This window comes from Fonsecaea nubica (assembly GCF_001646965.1).
Source record: "Fonsecaea nubica strain CBS 269.64 chromosome Unknown Scaff38, whole genome shotgun sequence".
Lineage (NCBI taxonomy): Eukaryota > Fungi > Ascomycota > Eurotiomycetes > Chaetothyriales > Herpotrichiellaceae > Fonsecaea > Fonsecaea nubica.
Genome location: NW_019173711.1, coordinates 138,240 through 155,165, shown reverse-complemented (window position 1 = coordinate 155,165; position 16,926 = coordinate 138,240). Strand labels below are relative to the sequence as shown.

The 16,926-nt window shown below is 51.4% G+C and overlaps 5 protein-coding genes across 5 annotated transcripts; 3 read left to right on the top strand and 2 right to left on the bottom strand.

Moving 5' to 3' along the window:
• Positions 1–2,148: 2,148 nt before the first annotated feature.
• On the top strand, positions 2,149–2,913 carry AYO20_06175 (hypothetical protein; the record flags this gene model as incomplete). The annotated part of the gene is made up of 1 exon (XM_022644466.1): positions 2,149–2,913. The coding sequence occupies one exon, from the start codon at positions 2,149–2,151 to the stop codon at positions 2,911–2,913; it is 765 nt and encodes a 254-aa protein (XP_022499557.1).
• Positions 2,914–7,347: 4,434 nt separating this feature from the next.
• On the bottom strand, positions 7,348–7,902 carry AYO20_06174 (hypothetical protein; the record flags this gene model as incomplete). The annotated part of the gene is made up of 1 exon (XM_022644465.1): positions 7,348–7,902. The coding sequence occupies one exon, from the start codon at positions 7,900–7,902 to the stop codon at positions 7,348–7,350; it is 555 nt and encodes a 184-aa protein (XP_022499556.1).
• Positions 7,903–9,680: 1,778 nt separating this feature from the next.
• Positions 9,681–10,290, top strand: AYO20_06173 (hypothetical protein; the record flags this gene model as incomplete). The annotated part of the gene is made up of 3 exons (XM_022644464.1): positions 9,681–9,833; positions 9,899–10,076; positions 10,130–10,290. The coding sequence occupies 3 exons, from the start codon at positions 9,681–9,683 to the stop codon at positions 10,288–10,290; spliced, it is 492 nt and encodes a 163-aa protein (XP_022499555.1).
• Positions 10,291–11,721: 1,431 nt separating this feature from the next.
• Positions 11,722–13,625, top strand: AYO20_06172 (hypothetical protein; the record flags this gene model as incomplete). Its single annotated transcript, XM_022644463.1, has 5 exons — positions 11,722–11,994; positions 12,054–12,243; positions 12,309–12,470; positions 12,519–12,887; positions 12,949–13,625. The coding sequence occupies 5 exons, from the start codon at positions 11,722–11,724 to the stop codon at positions 13,623–13,625; spliced, it is 1,671 nt and encodes a 556-aa protein (XP_022499554.1).
• Positions 13,626–15,393: 1,768 nt separating this feature from the next.
• On the bottom strand, positions 15,394–16,526 carry AYO20_06171 (hypothetical protein; the record flags this gene model as incomplete). The annotated part of the gene is made up of 4 exons (XM_022644462.1): positions 15,394–15,570; positions 15,621–15,916; positions 15,968–16,308; positions 16,357–16,526. 4 exons carry the CDS (start codon positions 16,524–16,526, stop codon positions 15,394–15,396), a joined length of 984 nt encoding a protein of 327 aa, XP_022499553.1.
• Positions 16,527–16,926: the final 400 nt, after the last annotated feature.

The following is a 16,926-nucleotide window of genomic DNA, read 5'->3' as shown; positions in this document are numbered from 1 at the left end:
AAGTAAGTATGTATGTTATGCAATGCAAATATATACAGATAGATAGGTACAGTGAGTGAATTGCCAGAGGTACACACTATGATCACCCTCTTGTGCCCCTTGTTCCAGCTTCGATTGCTTCTCTCCCTCCTTTTTCCTCTGATTCTCTCCTCCCTCTCTCTCTCTGTGCATGCGTGTATCTGTGTATGTATGTGCGCGTGCCCCCCTCCCTCGTAAGGCCAACCAACACCAACACCATCTCCGCGAACCTGGCTCGCACTTCTAACCCACCCGACCCTCCACAAAAACCGGGCTGGCCTTGTTTGTGGAGACTTGCCCCGTCTGCGCAATTGTCTCACCGTTCGCCGTTCAGGGAGACATCCACACAGCCACCCACCCATCGTATCGGTTCGCGGTCGGGCAGTGCAAGGTAGTGCAGGGTAAAACAAGGCTACACCTGCTCGTCGATTCAAGATTCTCCTCGTGTCTGGTGATCCTTGAACCTAGGTTCAAACAAAGTGGGCAGACCGGGCCCAAACACCGAAAAGCACCGGGAAGGCCAGCCGGTGGACAAAGCGCGTTGGCCAGCGTTAGCCTAGATAGGGTTGAGCTGGAAAGTCAGTCTGTTGTGGTGTTCCAGTTGAACCCGTACGTCTATAGTGTCTGTGCTTGTACGAGCAAAGCGGGAGGGGTGGGGGTCCCTTTTCAGGCCATATTCATATGAGAGCATGTGTGAGCATGTCGTACATACATCCGCATCACATCGCATCGCATCGCATCCCCAATCAATCATCATGCATCATCACTATTGTAGGCGTGTTCGACCTCCCACCCACCTTGTTAGTCTGTACCACAGAAAGGGACAGATACGTCCCCAGTAGCTGTGTCCCTGTTCCGCAACAAATCAAGTCTCAATCGACTGGTAACCTGCCCAACTAGCATTTCATGGCAATGGGAGATTACCCCATCTACATACCCATGCCACAAAGCCACTTTGCATGGGAAACTTTTAGTTTGATCCGAGAATCGCATGTCCAACAAAACTTCAGTCTGGCAAGGTTGGCCGCGTCATGACCACTCGCCATACCCCGTAGCTTCTTGATAGAATGCATCTTCGGATCAGGACTGTGTTACACTTCCGTCGCCAGAGTGGCTCATGCATAGGGAGCTTGACGAGGACCCTGGACAACAAGAGACTTCCCCATATCAAGACATGCCAAACCCGGCCACGAGGTTGCTATCTCCGCACATATGGTTTCGCCGAGGAAAGAGCCCTATCGAGTTACAATGCCCGGGTACTTGGTAACTTGGTCGCTTAGTAGTTCGCCGTTGTTGTGGTTGGATGATATCTTGAGTACATCTGTGCTTGACGTATCCGAACGATCATATTTCTGAAATAGATGGTGCGGATGGGTTTATTGCGGTCTATCGCATGCCAGATGGTGACCTGCTTGATACTTAGCCACCCTATCAAACACGTGTCACCTTCCACAGTGTCCCGAAGTGTAGGTCACCCACGGCGCCTCTTTGTGCCATCGGCGTATCACACCACGTAGACGATCGTCAGTGAATCACTTGGCTTCACCCAACCTGGAGAAGCCACGGATCGAGATACCGGGGCCTTGTCGGGTTGGGAACGACAGAAGTTGCCCTTGCTCTGCCCCAACTCAGCACAAACTCAACCGAGGGGGTCCCAGGTCCAGCGTCGGCGGAAACCCCAGAGAAATAGATGGTTAGAGTTCGCCCCAAGAGACACCAGAGTGTGTTTGGAATGGGAGAAGATGGATCCCAACCTTCTCACCACCACTAAGCCCCAGCTGTGTCAATCTCACACTGAATGCGGCAAGGCGGACTGCCAGCTAGCCCTTTGGTCCCTCTGATCGCTCTGGTCCAATAACTGCCCCGCCCAACACGTCGTAGGGGACATGATATATTGAAGCCGTACATCGCATCCTTTGCCAGGTCAGTCTCAAGATGGAGAGCGTGGGCTGGGATTCTACACCATCACCAGGGATCCAAAGTGCCACACACCGGTTTTCCCCAGATTTCCCTGTTCGATAGAGACTGCCAACGTCCGCCCAAAAACGGTCGGAAATGGGCGGGATTCGATAGACCAACTGTCAACCAATACGGCCCACTGTCCCCTTGTCTTTGTCCGTGTCGGGGCTCATGTCTTTTAACCACAGTGAAGGCGTTCCAGCCACGGGCTGGCATCCTCAAGCATCCCATCACCACCCGCCATACTTGGCCACGGCCTGTGAGAATACTTCTCTGTTTATACTGCCCGATGCGGCCTCGAATCTCGTCCCTATCGACGTCTCCGAGTATGCATACAAAAGAAGTGGGCTGCCTCTTCAGGAAGCACAACAGTCCCGGGACGATCTGTTGGCCGGCAGGATCTGCTTGCCAGTCTCCTCGCCCGAATATGGCGATGGCGATCATTTTACCTGGCTCGCCCAGCAATCGAGTCTTCACGACAACAGCAGTGACACGACGCCTGCCCATATGGCTCTGGCCCGTCAAATACACCAAGACGGTACGAGTCCTGACCCTTGTGGACAAACGGAAGCCAGCTATGGCTCCACGATAAATGCTCAAGAAAGGAATAGATCCAGTACCAGCGATAAAAGACAAGCCCACTCCATCACTGAGCGGAGATATCGCGACAAGGTAAACAACAAACTCAAGGAGCTCTATTGCACTCTGCGCGAGGCCAAGTATCAGCTCCAGTCTCAGATCGAAGCGTCGGAATGTATCATCATCAGCGAGCCATTCAATGGCATGAAGAAGTCCGATGTCATCAACGATGCCATCACCTACATTCAGGAGTCTGAGGTCAACTTCCGGCACATGGCAGAGGAGATCCAAAGCCTCAGAAGTCAAATCCGCCATTTGGAGGATCACGGAGATAGCTTGACAAGAATCAACTCTTAATGGGGGATGCCAGGACCTACCTCGCTGCCGTACCATAATAACAGGCACAGGGTCACTGCTGGACGTGGGGGGTTTGAGTATCTGCTTCATGTACCGCGTATCTACGCATAGCCACGATATCAATCCAGCATATTTGCCGCCATTTTGCGCTCAAACACCTGCTTGCACAGTCCGTGAGCCTTTGCTGTGGGTAGTGCCGTTGCTGTCCGTGCCCGCAATCCCTAGAATGTTCAACAAAGTGCCTTGTCGTTGCCGATCCTCCTGTTGATCTCTTTTCAACAGCGCTGGTGGCACCATCCGCGCCCGCCATGCCGTCTCAACATGAGCCTGTCCATGTCGCAAGCTGATCTGATCTCAGTGCCAGGGTGCAGGAGGAGTCGGTCGCTCACACCGCCATTTGTATAGACACGATCAGCAACGAGGCCAGGGAACTCACTCCGATCAGGGTATCGATTCGTGCGATTGTCGCATTTGATAAGATCACTCGTCTGCCAGTTTCCACTCACACACCCCCTACACGCCGTTTAGCGGCCTTGTGGCGTATATTAGACTCAGGTCTCTCAAGGTCTAGACCACCGGGATCTGCGAGGTCTCTTCATACTTTCTGGTGCAAACCTTTCCAGAGTCGCGGGAGCGAGGTCGCGGTTCCGTCTCTCCGGGGTGAATAAGTTGGCATGGTCTTGTTCCCTCAACTCTGACAACGTTCTTCGCACTTCGCGCGACGTTTGACGACCGAACCATGGCTGAAATTTGGCTTTCTCCTGTTGGACACTTTGCCCTAGTGCTAGCCCCTGAGTCTCTTCGTTGGTCAGCCACCTGATAGCCTCCACAAAATGGCAACCAATGCCCATGTGTCTTTCGCGCCTCCTACAATACGGGTGAATATCCCTTTCGGGCATTAGAGGGATCTGGACCTCGCCGATCGGTATACCTCCACGACCCCGGGCCACTTACCTGGGAGCTAGGCAGCCCATGTGCTTGTTTTGCGCCAACTAGCCACATTTACACTTTGCTCTCGGCGTTTTATGACCTCAGAGTACTCGGTCCTGACGGGCGCGTCCTCGTTTGTTGTCTCCCGCACTACGTTTTGTCCCACTCCGAGAAGTGCAGGAACTCTATATCGAATATCATTCCAGAAGACGTCGGCATTTGGAACATAGGCCAGTGTGTATAGACAGACGTTGCAAGGAGAATAGGACGATGAGCAGTCAAGTTCCAGGCCCCTTGGCACGGTTCGAGCTGGAGTGTAGGGATTGTGGCATCTTTGGCTGCCCACGGCATCCACAAACGCACGGACTTACAGTATAATCCCTGAAACCCCGCTTTCTCTCACGAGTCACGTATGCAGGGAGGGGAAGAAACGAGACACCCATGAAGAGCAGCCCTATTCGGCCTCGCGTGGATGACGATTAATATGGCACCGGCAAGTTCTGCTTGTCATGCATGGAGATGAGCACTCAACTGGACCTGGTAGAACCATACTGCCATTGTGTAATTGCGTCATATCCCGCGATTGTTGTAACACGGAGGTGGCTGGTCGGACTACACCTGCGGAGCTCAGCTGCCCATGGGAGCAGCGTTGGTGGAGATCGTCTGAAACTCTGTCCTGCTGTCAGGCGTGGACCACCAAGTTTTGATGGCTATTGGTAGACTGACCTGGGTGAACATGGCAAAGATGAGGGATTTGCTCACGAGCTCCTCTTCTCACTGGGTTTCGACGTCTCCCTGCTCCAGGTCCATAGTTCTTTCACATGCCGAGTCCTTGCAATCAATCTTGAACAAATGAATTGGACGACTTACCAGCAAGTCAAATACGAGATAAAGTGTATATCAGCTTGGTTGCAACTTACTCACTAGATAAATCCCAGACCCTTTTTCAACTGCGTGTGCCAATATATGGCGTGTCGAAGTTTTTAGGGGAAGAGGCCAGTTTGATCCCCTCACCCTGCCCTCCCGAAAGTCAGGCGTTGTCCAAGTTGCCGCCAAACATCAAGAGCGAGCAAACAGGCAAACTCACCCTGTTCGGCGACGCTGCCTGGAGGAAGCCTCACTGGCATCAGGGTTTCCCCAACCCCGGGTGACACCAGGGTTTCTGGCGTTTTTGCTTTCGACATGAGTCAGCCCAATGTTTCAGCCCCATTGCTTGCAGTTCGCCTTTCCGATGAGTATGTCTCCTTCCATATTCGGACTGTCACTTGTCATTTCCCTTTCCGATAGCAGAGTGCTCAATGGCTGCCTTGATCCCGCTTGTTCGACTGTTCCAAGATCATCTTGTACGAGGTAGGGGTTTACCTACCACCATGAAGGTTCGTCGTCTGGCTGACCGTGCCGAAGTGGCGGCGCGAAAGGTAGGGAAAAGGGTGCTTGGTGCTGTAGATTCGGCCGAACAGGTCATGAAAGAAACATTGGGGTTCCTGCACCGTCGTATCGGTGGGCCCCAAGGACGTTCAGGGGGTGCTCGCATGCCAGTAATTTATTGGCCTTATCTGCATCTCGGTGTAATAGTTGTCAGGAGTCATTGCCTGCTCAACCCTGGAGTTACAGGAGCCCAAAGAAATCCGCTTGCAGGGGTGCAAACGCATTGTCGGGGTCCTGTTCAAACCTCCAGCTAAAATGCTCTATGCGTGTCACCAACTCCGTCTTGTGCTGTTGCCACTACGTCTCGGATCGTAATTCGAGCTTGCCAGCGCTTGCTTGCCAAGGTGGCTGCAAAACCTTCGGGTCTCGTAGATTCCTCAGGGGACACATCGGGAGCAAGCGACTGGCATCCCCGTGAAAGGCGTCAAGACCCGCTTCGAGGATTGCGTTCTCTTTAATACAGGCGCCACAAATGGCAGTGGACGAGTTCTTGTTGCGACTGTCTCGAGACACTTTATTGTCAGTGGCCTGTTCACATGTGTTGTCACCAGAAAAGGTCGAGATGTCCGTACACATCGTCTGTCGGTGTGAAGACTGAGAAGTAATGACGGCGGCATCAGATCCATGTACTTAAGGGTCCTGCAAGCCGTTCAAGGTTTTTTGTGAAGCCGAAGTAGAGCTGGTTGATACCGTGCTAGAACCACCATAGCATGGCCTCGAATGCTGAGCCTTCTTCTTGCTCCATGTGTGAATATGCTAGAACGTTGTTATGCCGTCATTACTTTGTGTCGAATGGTTACGACGTCCTTCAGTGTGAGATATCGCGCAACCGTTCAACAAAAAGCTCTTGCAGAATTCGAGGCGAGGATCTTGTGGCAAACAGTGTCAGGGCAACGTTCTCGTGTATTTCGACGGGCAGAAAGACGATGTGAGCCGATAAGATTTTATGCAATCGATAAACCAGTTGAAGCAGATTATAGTACACAGGTATGGACAAATCGGCAAACCATATGCCTCTTAAGCTGTTGCCGCTTTCAAAACTGTGTAGTACTCGATTAAGCAAGACATACTTAGACATTAATATGATATGCATGGAATTTGACAGGAGATGTTGATCAAGACCGCAGGATGCTTGGGGTTTGAATGGTTTAATATTCATGACCTTGTTAATGTAGTTTTGCCAGAGGCGTCAATCCATCTAGTTATACCGAACTCTTCTGGACGGTGACTTTGTTTCTTTTCATGTCCTGATTCAGAAAATTGCGGAGATTCGACAGTGCCGTCTCGCATTGAGGAGATAGGAAGGAATGAGAGTGAACGGGGTAGAGGTGAATGTAGGTGGTCGTGTCTCTAATTTCAAAGGTGGAAGAGGATGGGACAGGAGCAGTCTGCAACCAAGAGCATCTGGAGGTCAAGCTGAATGCACAGTTTTTGGCTGTCGAGCGTAGAAGCGGGGAGGAAATAGTATCTGCGCTAAAGACATGCCCATTTAGCGGTAGCTGCTTGACAGAGTGCATGTCAGGCTGTTCGGCGGTATTCCTGAGTCATGATGAGACGTGACAAAGGTTCTATGTTGGTATTGCAGTTGGGTCGGATTGGGGAGCAGGGAGTGGGAGTTGTTTACGACGTTGTTCGTTCGGTTTGGGAAACAACTCTCGGCAAACCTTCTCTATGGAGGTGCTGTGAATGATTGAGGTCTGACAAATTAAAATGACACACACCACCCACCCCACCGAAATAGGGACTGGCGATTTCCATAGCTGCATAGCCATAACTGCCACAATTGAAGTTTCAGAATTTCTCCGACACCTCAGCTTCATGTGATATTCGGGGGTCCGTATGCTTCTTCTTCTTCTTCTTCTTCTTCTTCTTCTTCTCCTCACAGCGGCATTTCTTTGTTTCCCGAGGGTCTCTCTTAGGGACCCAACACGATGTCACTCGACTTGGAGCTGCACTTTTTCTGTGTATCAGTGGGACTGGGGAAATTCAAAGAGGTTTGTCTGTTCACAAGATAAATCCAAAGTTGAAAGCGGGAGAGAATATTCCAGTACAGATTCCCAAAAGCGCTGTAAGATATTATATTTTCTGTTGTCTCGCATCAATGAAGAGTGACTTTCCACTTGCGAGCAGCTTGCCCTGCCCGTCCTCGATCCTCGCCTTGATCCATGTTTTCCGCCCTTGTCGCTCGATTGGCCATGCGCGACACAGTATCACCCCTGGCGTGTCAATCGGCGCCTTGTAATCGACTGTCATGGTAGCCGTCGACGGTGCCATGGTCTGCGACACCATTGACGCCACAGTTCCAGTCATCTGATCCAGCAACAAGGCATTGAACCCCCCGTGTGCACGACCCGTCTTGCCATCGATCCCAGGCCCAAGGGACAAGAGACAACAGTATTCCCAGGGAATGATAGAGTCTACCTCTGCCGTGCGTCGCTTAAAGTTGATTTGCGCGCGGATACCGTCGGCGGTATAGAGAGTCTGTCGGAACATACTGTTGGAGAGATCTTTGTTAAAGGGGGGGTCATTCCGATAAGGGTGTTGATAGGGTATATCGACTTCGAAGATGTCAGACTGCAAAAGGTTCTTGCACCAAGGAATATCAAAGTCTGCGTGAAGCTTGGACACCATGGTTGTCGAATCAGCTTTTGAGGTCTTTATGTCGTTGGCCGGAATGATTTGAGCAATTGACCGAGAAATGAGAGGAACTGAACCGCTAGCTCCCGATACTTCTATACGCAATATTCTAAAGCTGGGGTGGGTATGACTGAAGGAGTGGCAAGCGACTAGATTGACAACTCGGCGTTCTTCCAACAAAACACGACAAGAAATACAAAGCAATGGTGTTGGGACAATATTCCAAGGGTGGTAGACATCAATCCACCTTGTACCTGATGAGCCTCGGTACATCCACATTTAGCAAGCCCGGCGATACCGGCCCGGCTCTCCTTGGCAAGTTTGGCGCAATTACCTCCCCACGTCCTCCGACACAAAATGCGGGGGTGGTGAATAAGTTCGCCTCTTCAGTTTCATTCGCGTCTTTCGCCCTAGCCTGCCAGCCTGCCACACCTGCCTAGGTAAGCAAGGCTCTCGAGTCGAGATTGTCGGCCGATCTCTCAGGGACCATCGTTTTCTTAGACACACATGCTACTTCATACACGAGTCATCAGTTGCAGTTGCCAAGGCAAGAATCGGAGATTCAAGTCCGATCACAAAGGAATTACGGGGAAACAAGCAAAGGACACAATTCTTCATACTTGACAGTCTGGCCACCGACGCAGCATCATCATCCACCGAACGATGACATTGCGGCCACGGCGACTTCTTCAGAGCCATCGCTAACTTTATCAATTCCACAGTTGCTGATATTCCCTTGCGTAGGGACCCCGAAACCTCCCAGTCCTGCGTCTTCAACGCCAGTCATCTCCCAACTTCCCGTCTCACGAGCTTGATACCTGGTCCTCTGTCTCGGTACCATGATTCTCAGGTCAGCTAGTCTACCTGTCGTCGCACACAATTCACATCACGTGGTGGCAATAGATTCCGTTATCTGCGAGGACAAGGGCAGGTACAGGAATATTTGATTCCAGATCAGCCACAGGCGACGTTGATCTCTGTCGTCGAGGCTATTAGTTCAACGCACGCTCTCGGGAGCCCGTACCTGATGAGGATTCCGCTCTCAATGGCCTTCGCCTCCAACGGGCAGCAGTCTGGCCTGGAGCCACCCAAACTTAACCCAAACTTAAGACCAAAACGCATGTCTGGAATATGCCATTCTCACAATCAGTATCGACTGTAGTTGTGTGATATCACAGTCGAGAACGCTCGCTTCGTAGGCGAGCTGAGAAGAAGGAACAAGTAATCAGCCAGCCACAGAGAGCCCCAATTCAATAGCTAGTACCTGAATAGAGATGATTTTGCCGATGCCCAGAGTATAAATCGAGCTAGACTCACACACTTTCCTGATTCGGTGCTAGATGTCCTTTTTGTCCACCTTCAATGAGGCTAATAGCGGGCTAGACACCTGCCTATTGCGGCCGCGGCTTTGGCTGATATTGGTATCTAGCAAGCGTTCTAGAACCTCAGGGATCGCCAGTCTCTTCCTGCGCTGTATCGAGTTGTGCCCTGGACGGCTAAATCGGTTTAGAAAGCTTCGATATTCTAGGTAGGACCCCCCATTCTATACGAGATGCTCCAGCCGCAAGGGGACATCTCGGTGGCCAGACCCAGCCACCATCCTCGAAACTTTTAATATATAAGTTCCCGGAAACAAGCTTCTCTGGCTACCGGCAGTATTTCTTAACCCATTATACTACTCTTCTCCCCCTGCAGTGCATTCCACGAGACACCACTCTCGAATATCCAACTCAGGTCCCAAACCCAGCTTGCACCACGAGCAGGAGGGAAATATGAAGCTACTTTTCTTTCTCTGCTTGCTCGGCATCGCCGCTCTCGCCGAAGCTGGAGCCTGCAACAGCGGGATCAATGCAATCGCCGTTCCTCTGCTGAAGGGATATCCCCCTGCGCAGTCCTTCTGTAGCGCAAAATACCCTCAGCCAGTCGTATCTGTCACATTCAAGGACAAACGGGGATATGTTCGAACATCTTCCACAACGACAACGACAAGACACTCGTCCTCGACGACCACGACGACAACAAGACCTCCATCAACGACGCCCACCACTTCAAGAAGTGCGACGACGACTCAGGACGCCAAGGCATCGCAATGGTCTGTCTTGGTGTCCGAGGCTGGAGCAGCTTTGTCGACCTTCTGCTCCTGTATCGAAACTCCCAGCACCAAGACTGTGAGTCGACGGTCATGGTAATAGATGCGGTGTTGCTTAACAAGTGCTTGTAGGTTACTCCCACGACGACGACGACGACGACAACCACCACTACTACTACCACTACCACCACGACAACGACCACTACAACGACCACGACAACGACCACGACAAGCACGATCCCGACAACGACGACTTCAACGCTTACCTGCGTCCCACAAGGGGGCGTCTGTAATGGAAGCAATGAATGTTGTCAGACTCCCATTCAGTTCTGCTTCGGGGCATCCATTGGTGCTGTATACACGTGCAACACTCCGGAACCCACGTCAGTGGACAAGAGAGATGTACCTGCTACAAGCATGATCCGGGGGAGAAAATATGGTTAAGCTGGGGACTCACAAGGCTGTGGCTGGCGCATCTACTCAACCGTCTAGTGTTATGAGTGACCCTATAGCAAAGATGTCGCAGGACGTTACCACCACCTCGAGATATGAACCTCATTGCTGTTTCCTTTTGCGCGAGCCAGTTTGCTCCTTCCAGCCCAACCGTTGGGCTTCAGCAGCTTCCAAAATCTAAACCTTTGAAGGTAAATTATGTAACCGACGTAATATGGGGAGAAGTATGCAAACAGTTATGCAGGTATTGTGCAGTAACATACCGGATCCGTCTCCCCTTTTCTTGCGGCGGTGTGCCCTCTCCTTCCACATATTCCAGACGACGGTAACTGACAAATCAAAATAAAAAAAAAAGAGACGCCTCAGACATGCAGGGATGTGCCCAATTTGCCCAATCGGCTCGTCTATACCGCGGATCTTCAGGCTGCCTCTTCCACAAGGAGTGAAGCGACCTCGGTAAGTGAGCATCGGTTATCATAGCCCAAAATACTGAAGCATTGTGACGTGCGAAACTGGGGCTCTGGCAACTTTAGTATTGCGCAAAAGGACCAGGTCTGATGAGCGAATGCCGCACGTTGCCAGTAGCTCCCCTTCTCGATGTCACTGGCCCCTTCATGCCCCGATTTCCCCTTCCTGCCGACAGCACAAATACTAGTCTGCTAAAGGTACCTGGGCTAACCTCCATACATTTTCAATCTATACCACCAAGACCGCAGACGATCAAGACGATCCCTCACCACCAGTTCTGAAGCAGTAGTTGAGAGAACCAAATACGAGAAAGGCTTCAATAAGCTGCTATCAGGAACTATGTGCCATCCTCATTGGTACTCGGTATCAGTCGGCCGGGCCCGGCTGAAAGCATTGCTTGAATCCTCTCCAATCTATAGAGGCACGAATAGGCATTGAGGGCTCATCATGGCAACCTCGGTGACGGATCCACAATTGCTGTGGGCAGTTTAACTGGATCTGGGGAGTGGATATAGACATTGAGGTATATCAATCCCCCACTCTTTACGCAGATTGTGCATTTCGCTTCACACGCCATGTGGCCAGGTATTCGCTCGCTGACTCGGACCCATGCTCAACAGGGATTGTCCGGCCACTACTACTCGTAAGCCCAAGGTCCGAGGCAAGATAGTACCTAACACATGAAGTCGTGTTATTGCTTCGACCCAGCTTTCGCTTTTATATAGGAATACTGTGGCCCCTGCACTTCTCGTATCGCAGGGTTCTTTGCTAGCTTATTCCCTTCCCTTAAACCATCGCAAACAATGGCGATCCTCAGCAACACGACGACGCATGCCACAGAGGGCAGACCGGGGAAAGGGTTCGAGCAGGACCGACAATGGAACTGGAGGAACTTCTGGATCTGTTTCGCCCTTGCGAGCTCAGGCATGGCGGCGTTTGGCTACCCGTCCTCGATCATCGGCGTGACCCTCGCACAGCCATCGTTCCTCTTCTATATGAAGCTCATCGACCCCGCGATGGGAGAGAAGGCCCACAACGCCGACTCTCTGATTGGGGCCATGTCTGGTGTCATTCAGGTCTGGGAGAATCCCGCAATATGACTTCCCGGCCAGGCCAGCTAATTCATGACCAATAGGCTGGAGCCTGTATAGGTGTCATAATAGCGAGCGAACTCATGGACAGGTGGGGACGAAAGGCAGCAGCAGCATTCTGTGTGGTCACAAGCCTCATTGGCGGTGCGGGTCTAACTGGTTCGGTCAACACGACCATGTTCATTATATTTCGCTTGATTGCGGGAGGAGGAGCATGGGGGTTCCTTACACTCAGTGCGTTGTCCATAACAAATGCCTGGGCCGGGAGCTTGCGGCGGCGATGCTGACTTTTGCTCTAGTTCCGGTCTACGTGGCCGAGTTGGCACCGCCAAAATTGCGAGGCTTCTTTGTCGGCCTGATCGGGGTGTTCATCAACGTCGGCTACTCCATCGCCACTTACATGGGTTTAGCTTTCTACTGTGTTGAAAACAACCCGGGCGCACAATGGCGAGGGCCCCTCGGTCTTGCGCTGATTTTCCCGGCCATCCATATGCTAGTCGTCTTATGAGCGCCAGAGTCGCCACGGTACCTGTTGATGAAAGGCCAGGTCGAAGACGCCAAGCGGATCGTCATGGACATCCACAAAGTGCACTACGACCCGGACCAGGAATACGCCCGTGGCGAGTTCTACCAGATGCAGAAACAGGCAGAGTTCGACCGGAGCCTCGCGCCGACGTACCGGGCCATGTTCTTCAAAAAATCATACCGCCAGCGGAATCTCTTGGCCTGTGGTTTCGCTTTCCTAGGGCAGTCCACCGCGGTCCTGGTCATCAACAATTATGGTCCTACGTTGTACGGCGCTCTTGGATACGGCACTATAGATCAGTTGAAGCTCCAGTGCGGATGGATCACCATTGGCAACTTTGCGAACCTTTTCGGTAAGGGCGTTGGCGAAGATACGTTCGAAGAAACAAGATCGGGACTAACATCGTGCCATAGGTGCTGTGATTATAGACAGGGTGGGTCGACGCCTTCTCATGCTTGGAGGTATCTTCGGCTGTTGTCTTTGCCTGATCATTGAAGCCGCCATCGTTGCCAAATTCGCTAGCCCCGTGCCCGCGACGCCGAACCTTCCCGCGCTGCGGGCCGGTGTTGCCATGTTGTACCTATTCCTCCTGTGCTACGGCTGTGGCGTCGATGTCGGTGGCGTCGTCTTCTACAGTGAAGTCTTCCCAAACCATATTCGGGCAAGGGGTGTCGCGATGGCCATTTGTGTGACTTCTCTGGCCGATCTCATCTACCTCCAAGTGGCCGCCACGGCATTCGCGAATATTGGCTGGAAGTTCTTCCTCGTCTTCATCATCATTTCCGGCCTCGGCGGCATCGTGGCTTTCTTTGTGATACCAGAGACGAAGGGATTGCCACTGGAGGAGATCTCCGTCATCTTTGGGGATACCGACGAGGTTGTCGTCTACTCGGAGGATATCCACGTCGACCATCAAACGCATGATCTCGTCATGGACGTCCATACCGGCAAAACGGTCGGGGGCGCCGGGGATGAATCTATCCGAAAGGTAGCAACAGAAGGACCAGGGGATCAAGGAGGCAACAAAAAGGAGGCAGCGCATGTTGAGGGTGCTGAGTTGATAACTTCATCGACAGAAAAAGACACCTGAGTGGAACGCCTAGACTTTCCCAGGTCCACCATGTGTATTTACCTCTAGACTCTATACCGATATACTTATCCCGCGACGGACTTGACCTCACAAAGATCCAGTCTCCGCTCTCCGTTCTGGACAATAGCAGCTCTAGCTTTGACTGTGATCAGGTTATGTTTGTTTTTTGGACCGACGCAGCGAGCGTGCCTCTTGTCCTTGTATAAAACGGGCGGGCTGTACACGAGGTCTTAAGCCAGCCCTGCGCGGAGGTGTGGTGTCCAAGCCGGACGAACGGCCGAGCTGGAGGGAAGCTTTATGAAGCTTTATGTCTTGTGGTGAACAAGAATGACACAGTGCCCATTCGGGTACCCGTACCTACAGAACGCGCCGGGGTGCCTCCCAGAGCGACCTTGGCGACCTAATAATGTTAAGGCACTGAATATGTAGTTCCCGAGGTTAGTGGAGCCATTTGCCGATCATGGTCGACATGTTAGTACTAGTGTGTGAAGATTGCCGAGGCCCATCCGAGGCTGGCCCCATTCAGAGCATCGAGTATATTATTAATTACAGGCCAACGCAAGGTGCAGGGAAATTTCCCTCCGAATTCGGCGGCTGGTACCTGCCGCTTTTGGAGGCGGATTCCCTTCGATGCCAAGAACGCGCTAACATGGTCTTCTCCCATCCCATACTGAAGCCCACACCCATACCACTTCATGGGACCAAAAACAGGCCCCTCCAGAAACAACCAGGGAATCGTTGACTCTTTGGAAAGCCCTTTGACCGCACTTTTCCAGCCATGGTGTCTCGAAAACGTGCAGGGACGGGCCCTGCGGGCTTGATAATGTGTTCGATTGGACGCTGCGAGAGTCTGAAAGGCTGTCTCATATAGACCAACCACGTCTCATATCCCCTACAAACGTTATTGGACGAAATATGCTAAGGCATCGCGCAGGTAGACGTGAACGAAGGAGGAACCGTCGGAAATGTCCCGAAGAATGATGGTCAGGATAAGGGTTCGGGGCTTACTGACATGAAAGCCCACTCGTGTGGGTCTATGGCCTGGCCACACTTTGGTCGGGGTGCGTCTTCAATCATTGACAGCGCCTCATTTTCGAGACTAAAGCACCAGGGGCGCCTACTGAGTAGGAGAGCTCAGAACTCGACACTTCCGAGCACGCGAAACACTGAAACTGGAAACCGGGAACTGGGGGAGAAGGAGGGGTGGTTTTGCGGGTTCTCCACGGGGTTTGTTAGTGGTGCCCACACTGCCCAAGGCGCGCCCATGACAAAGCTTGGGTTGATCAGGATCTGTTGCCCTACCAAACTACAGTATCAGCCAGCCACGAGGCTTCTATGTCGGAGAATCCAATCAGGTATATTCAACCTATCATCAGGTCTGGATTCAAGTACAAGGACGAGGTGCGAATGAGCAATCGTGACGATCACCTGGCGGGTGGCCATGCGACAACAGCGCCATGTGAAGTCGAAACCCCGAGTACTTCGTCTGGCAACCGAGACAACGAAATTACATCACATTATATCATCCACGGGCCTCATAAGCCATTCATCTTCGAGGATCTCTGAGGATGTTGCTCTCACTTCCGGATCCCAAGTCAATATCTTTCGTATGAACTTTAGAAGCATCTCTCTTTCTTCTCCGGGAGGAACAGTGGTGATAAAGTTCTCTAAGGATGTTTCAGGAATTGGGGGTTCCGATATCCAATTGCCTGTTGTCATCAAATGTTAGCGTCTCGCACAAAGTTGAAAAAGGCATTGGGACGAAACACTATAACTTGCCTTCTTCGTCAAAATATGTCCCGAAAAGCGGACTTCGTTTGATCATCTCCAGCGGCGGAGGGCCAAGATATCCGATATACTGCGACAGTGCTAACGGGAGAACGTATTGATCGTGAACACGATCAATAGGATCAAAGAGACTTCTCCCTTCCAGCAGCTCGAGTGTCTGATGATAGTGATTAGTGCACGGCCTTAAAACTTTACTTTTCTGCTTACCATGATACCCACTGACCAAACATCGACCGGGAAGGCCCAAGGAAGCTTCAGGAGTACCTCTGGAGCTCGATATGGATCGGACATCCACCAATCATTATTCATCGGTTCCGCTAATCGCATTTGGCCAAAATCAGTGAGGATAGGGATGCCCGAAAGTTCAACCATAGCTCGAGACCTGTAAACGGGAACTCCATCATTCATGATTGGCGTGCTCGGATCTTGCGACTCTTGATCCTCAATGTCTTTAAAGATGATTTCGTCCCCAACCGCTGTCAGGACATTTTGGGGGGAAATGTCTGCGGTATAGTTAGAGGACAATCTTTTAGTAAACCACTTGCAGAGCATACCGGTATGTACGACGCCACAGGTTGCGTGCAGCCAATTCACAGAAAACCACAAACGGTGTACCAAAGATTTTACCAGCATCCTTGGGAAGATTGCATCGGGAAATGTTTCCTGCAATCTGCGGAGGCTACTTCCTTGTGGTTTTGTCGCAATGCAATAATGACGACCATGTGGCCCATCAATCTCGAAGATGTCGTGGGCAAGACGCGTGAAGTCTAAGCCCGGATGATCAGCTTCTCTAGCAAATTCACTCAAGCGCCTTAGCATGGCAACTTCATTGACAACCGGCGATGTCTCCGTTCCATCTTCGATGCAGACCTTCAGTGAGATATATTGCTTCGATCTACACAGCAGTCAGTCAACATTTGTAAAAGACGCTTGGGTTACTAACATCTCTTCTCGAGCAAGCCAAACGGTGGAATACGCTCCATACCCTAGCTTTGCAATGATTCGATATTGTTGTTTGAATACATCGCCAATTTTGACTGGGTAGTAGCGCTTCTGATAAAATAGTGGTAGTGTTTCCTCCTCAATTGGCTGATAGCTACCAGTGTATGTCATAGTGTGATTTCGTTGACGGGATGTCTTAGGCGGACAAACCCAACGCGATCGGGTGAACGCCAAGCGCCGTAGGAATGTATTCACACCTTGCATTGTGGAATGTGGATGGTCTCTCACGCTTGAATCCCCCTGAAAGATGTTTTGCAGTTGATAACCATGACATGTCTTGGCGAATAGGCTAGCACGTGGACCATCACCGTCTGTTCACTTTTTGCACTAGCCACAAAGGAAAGTGTTTTATAAATGGTGAGGGAATGCTGAATGATTGGCGTTAAATGTCTCTCAAGTGTTTAAGGGGCTGTGTAGGGGTTTCACACCGGCCGGTTTGGTTCAATTAGTGGAATATTCACTTGGTTCATTGTAGATTTGTTGCCCTTCAACGCCCTTCCGTCAACGCCTC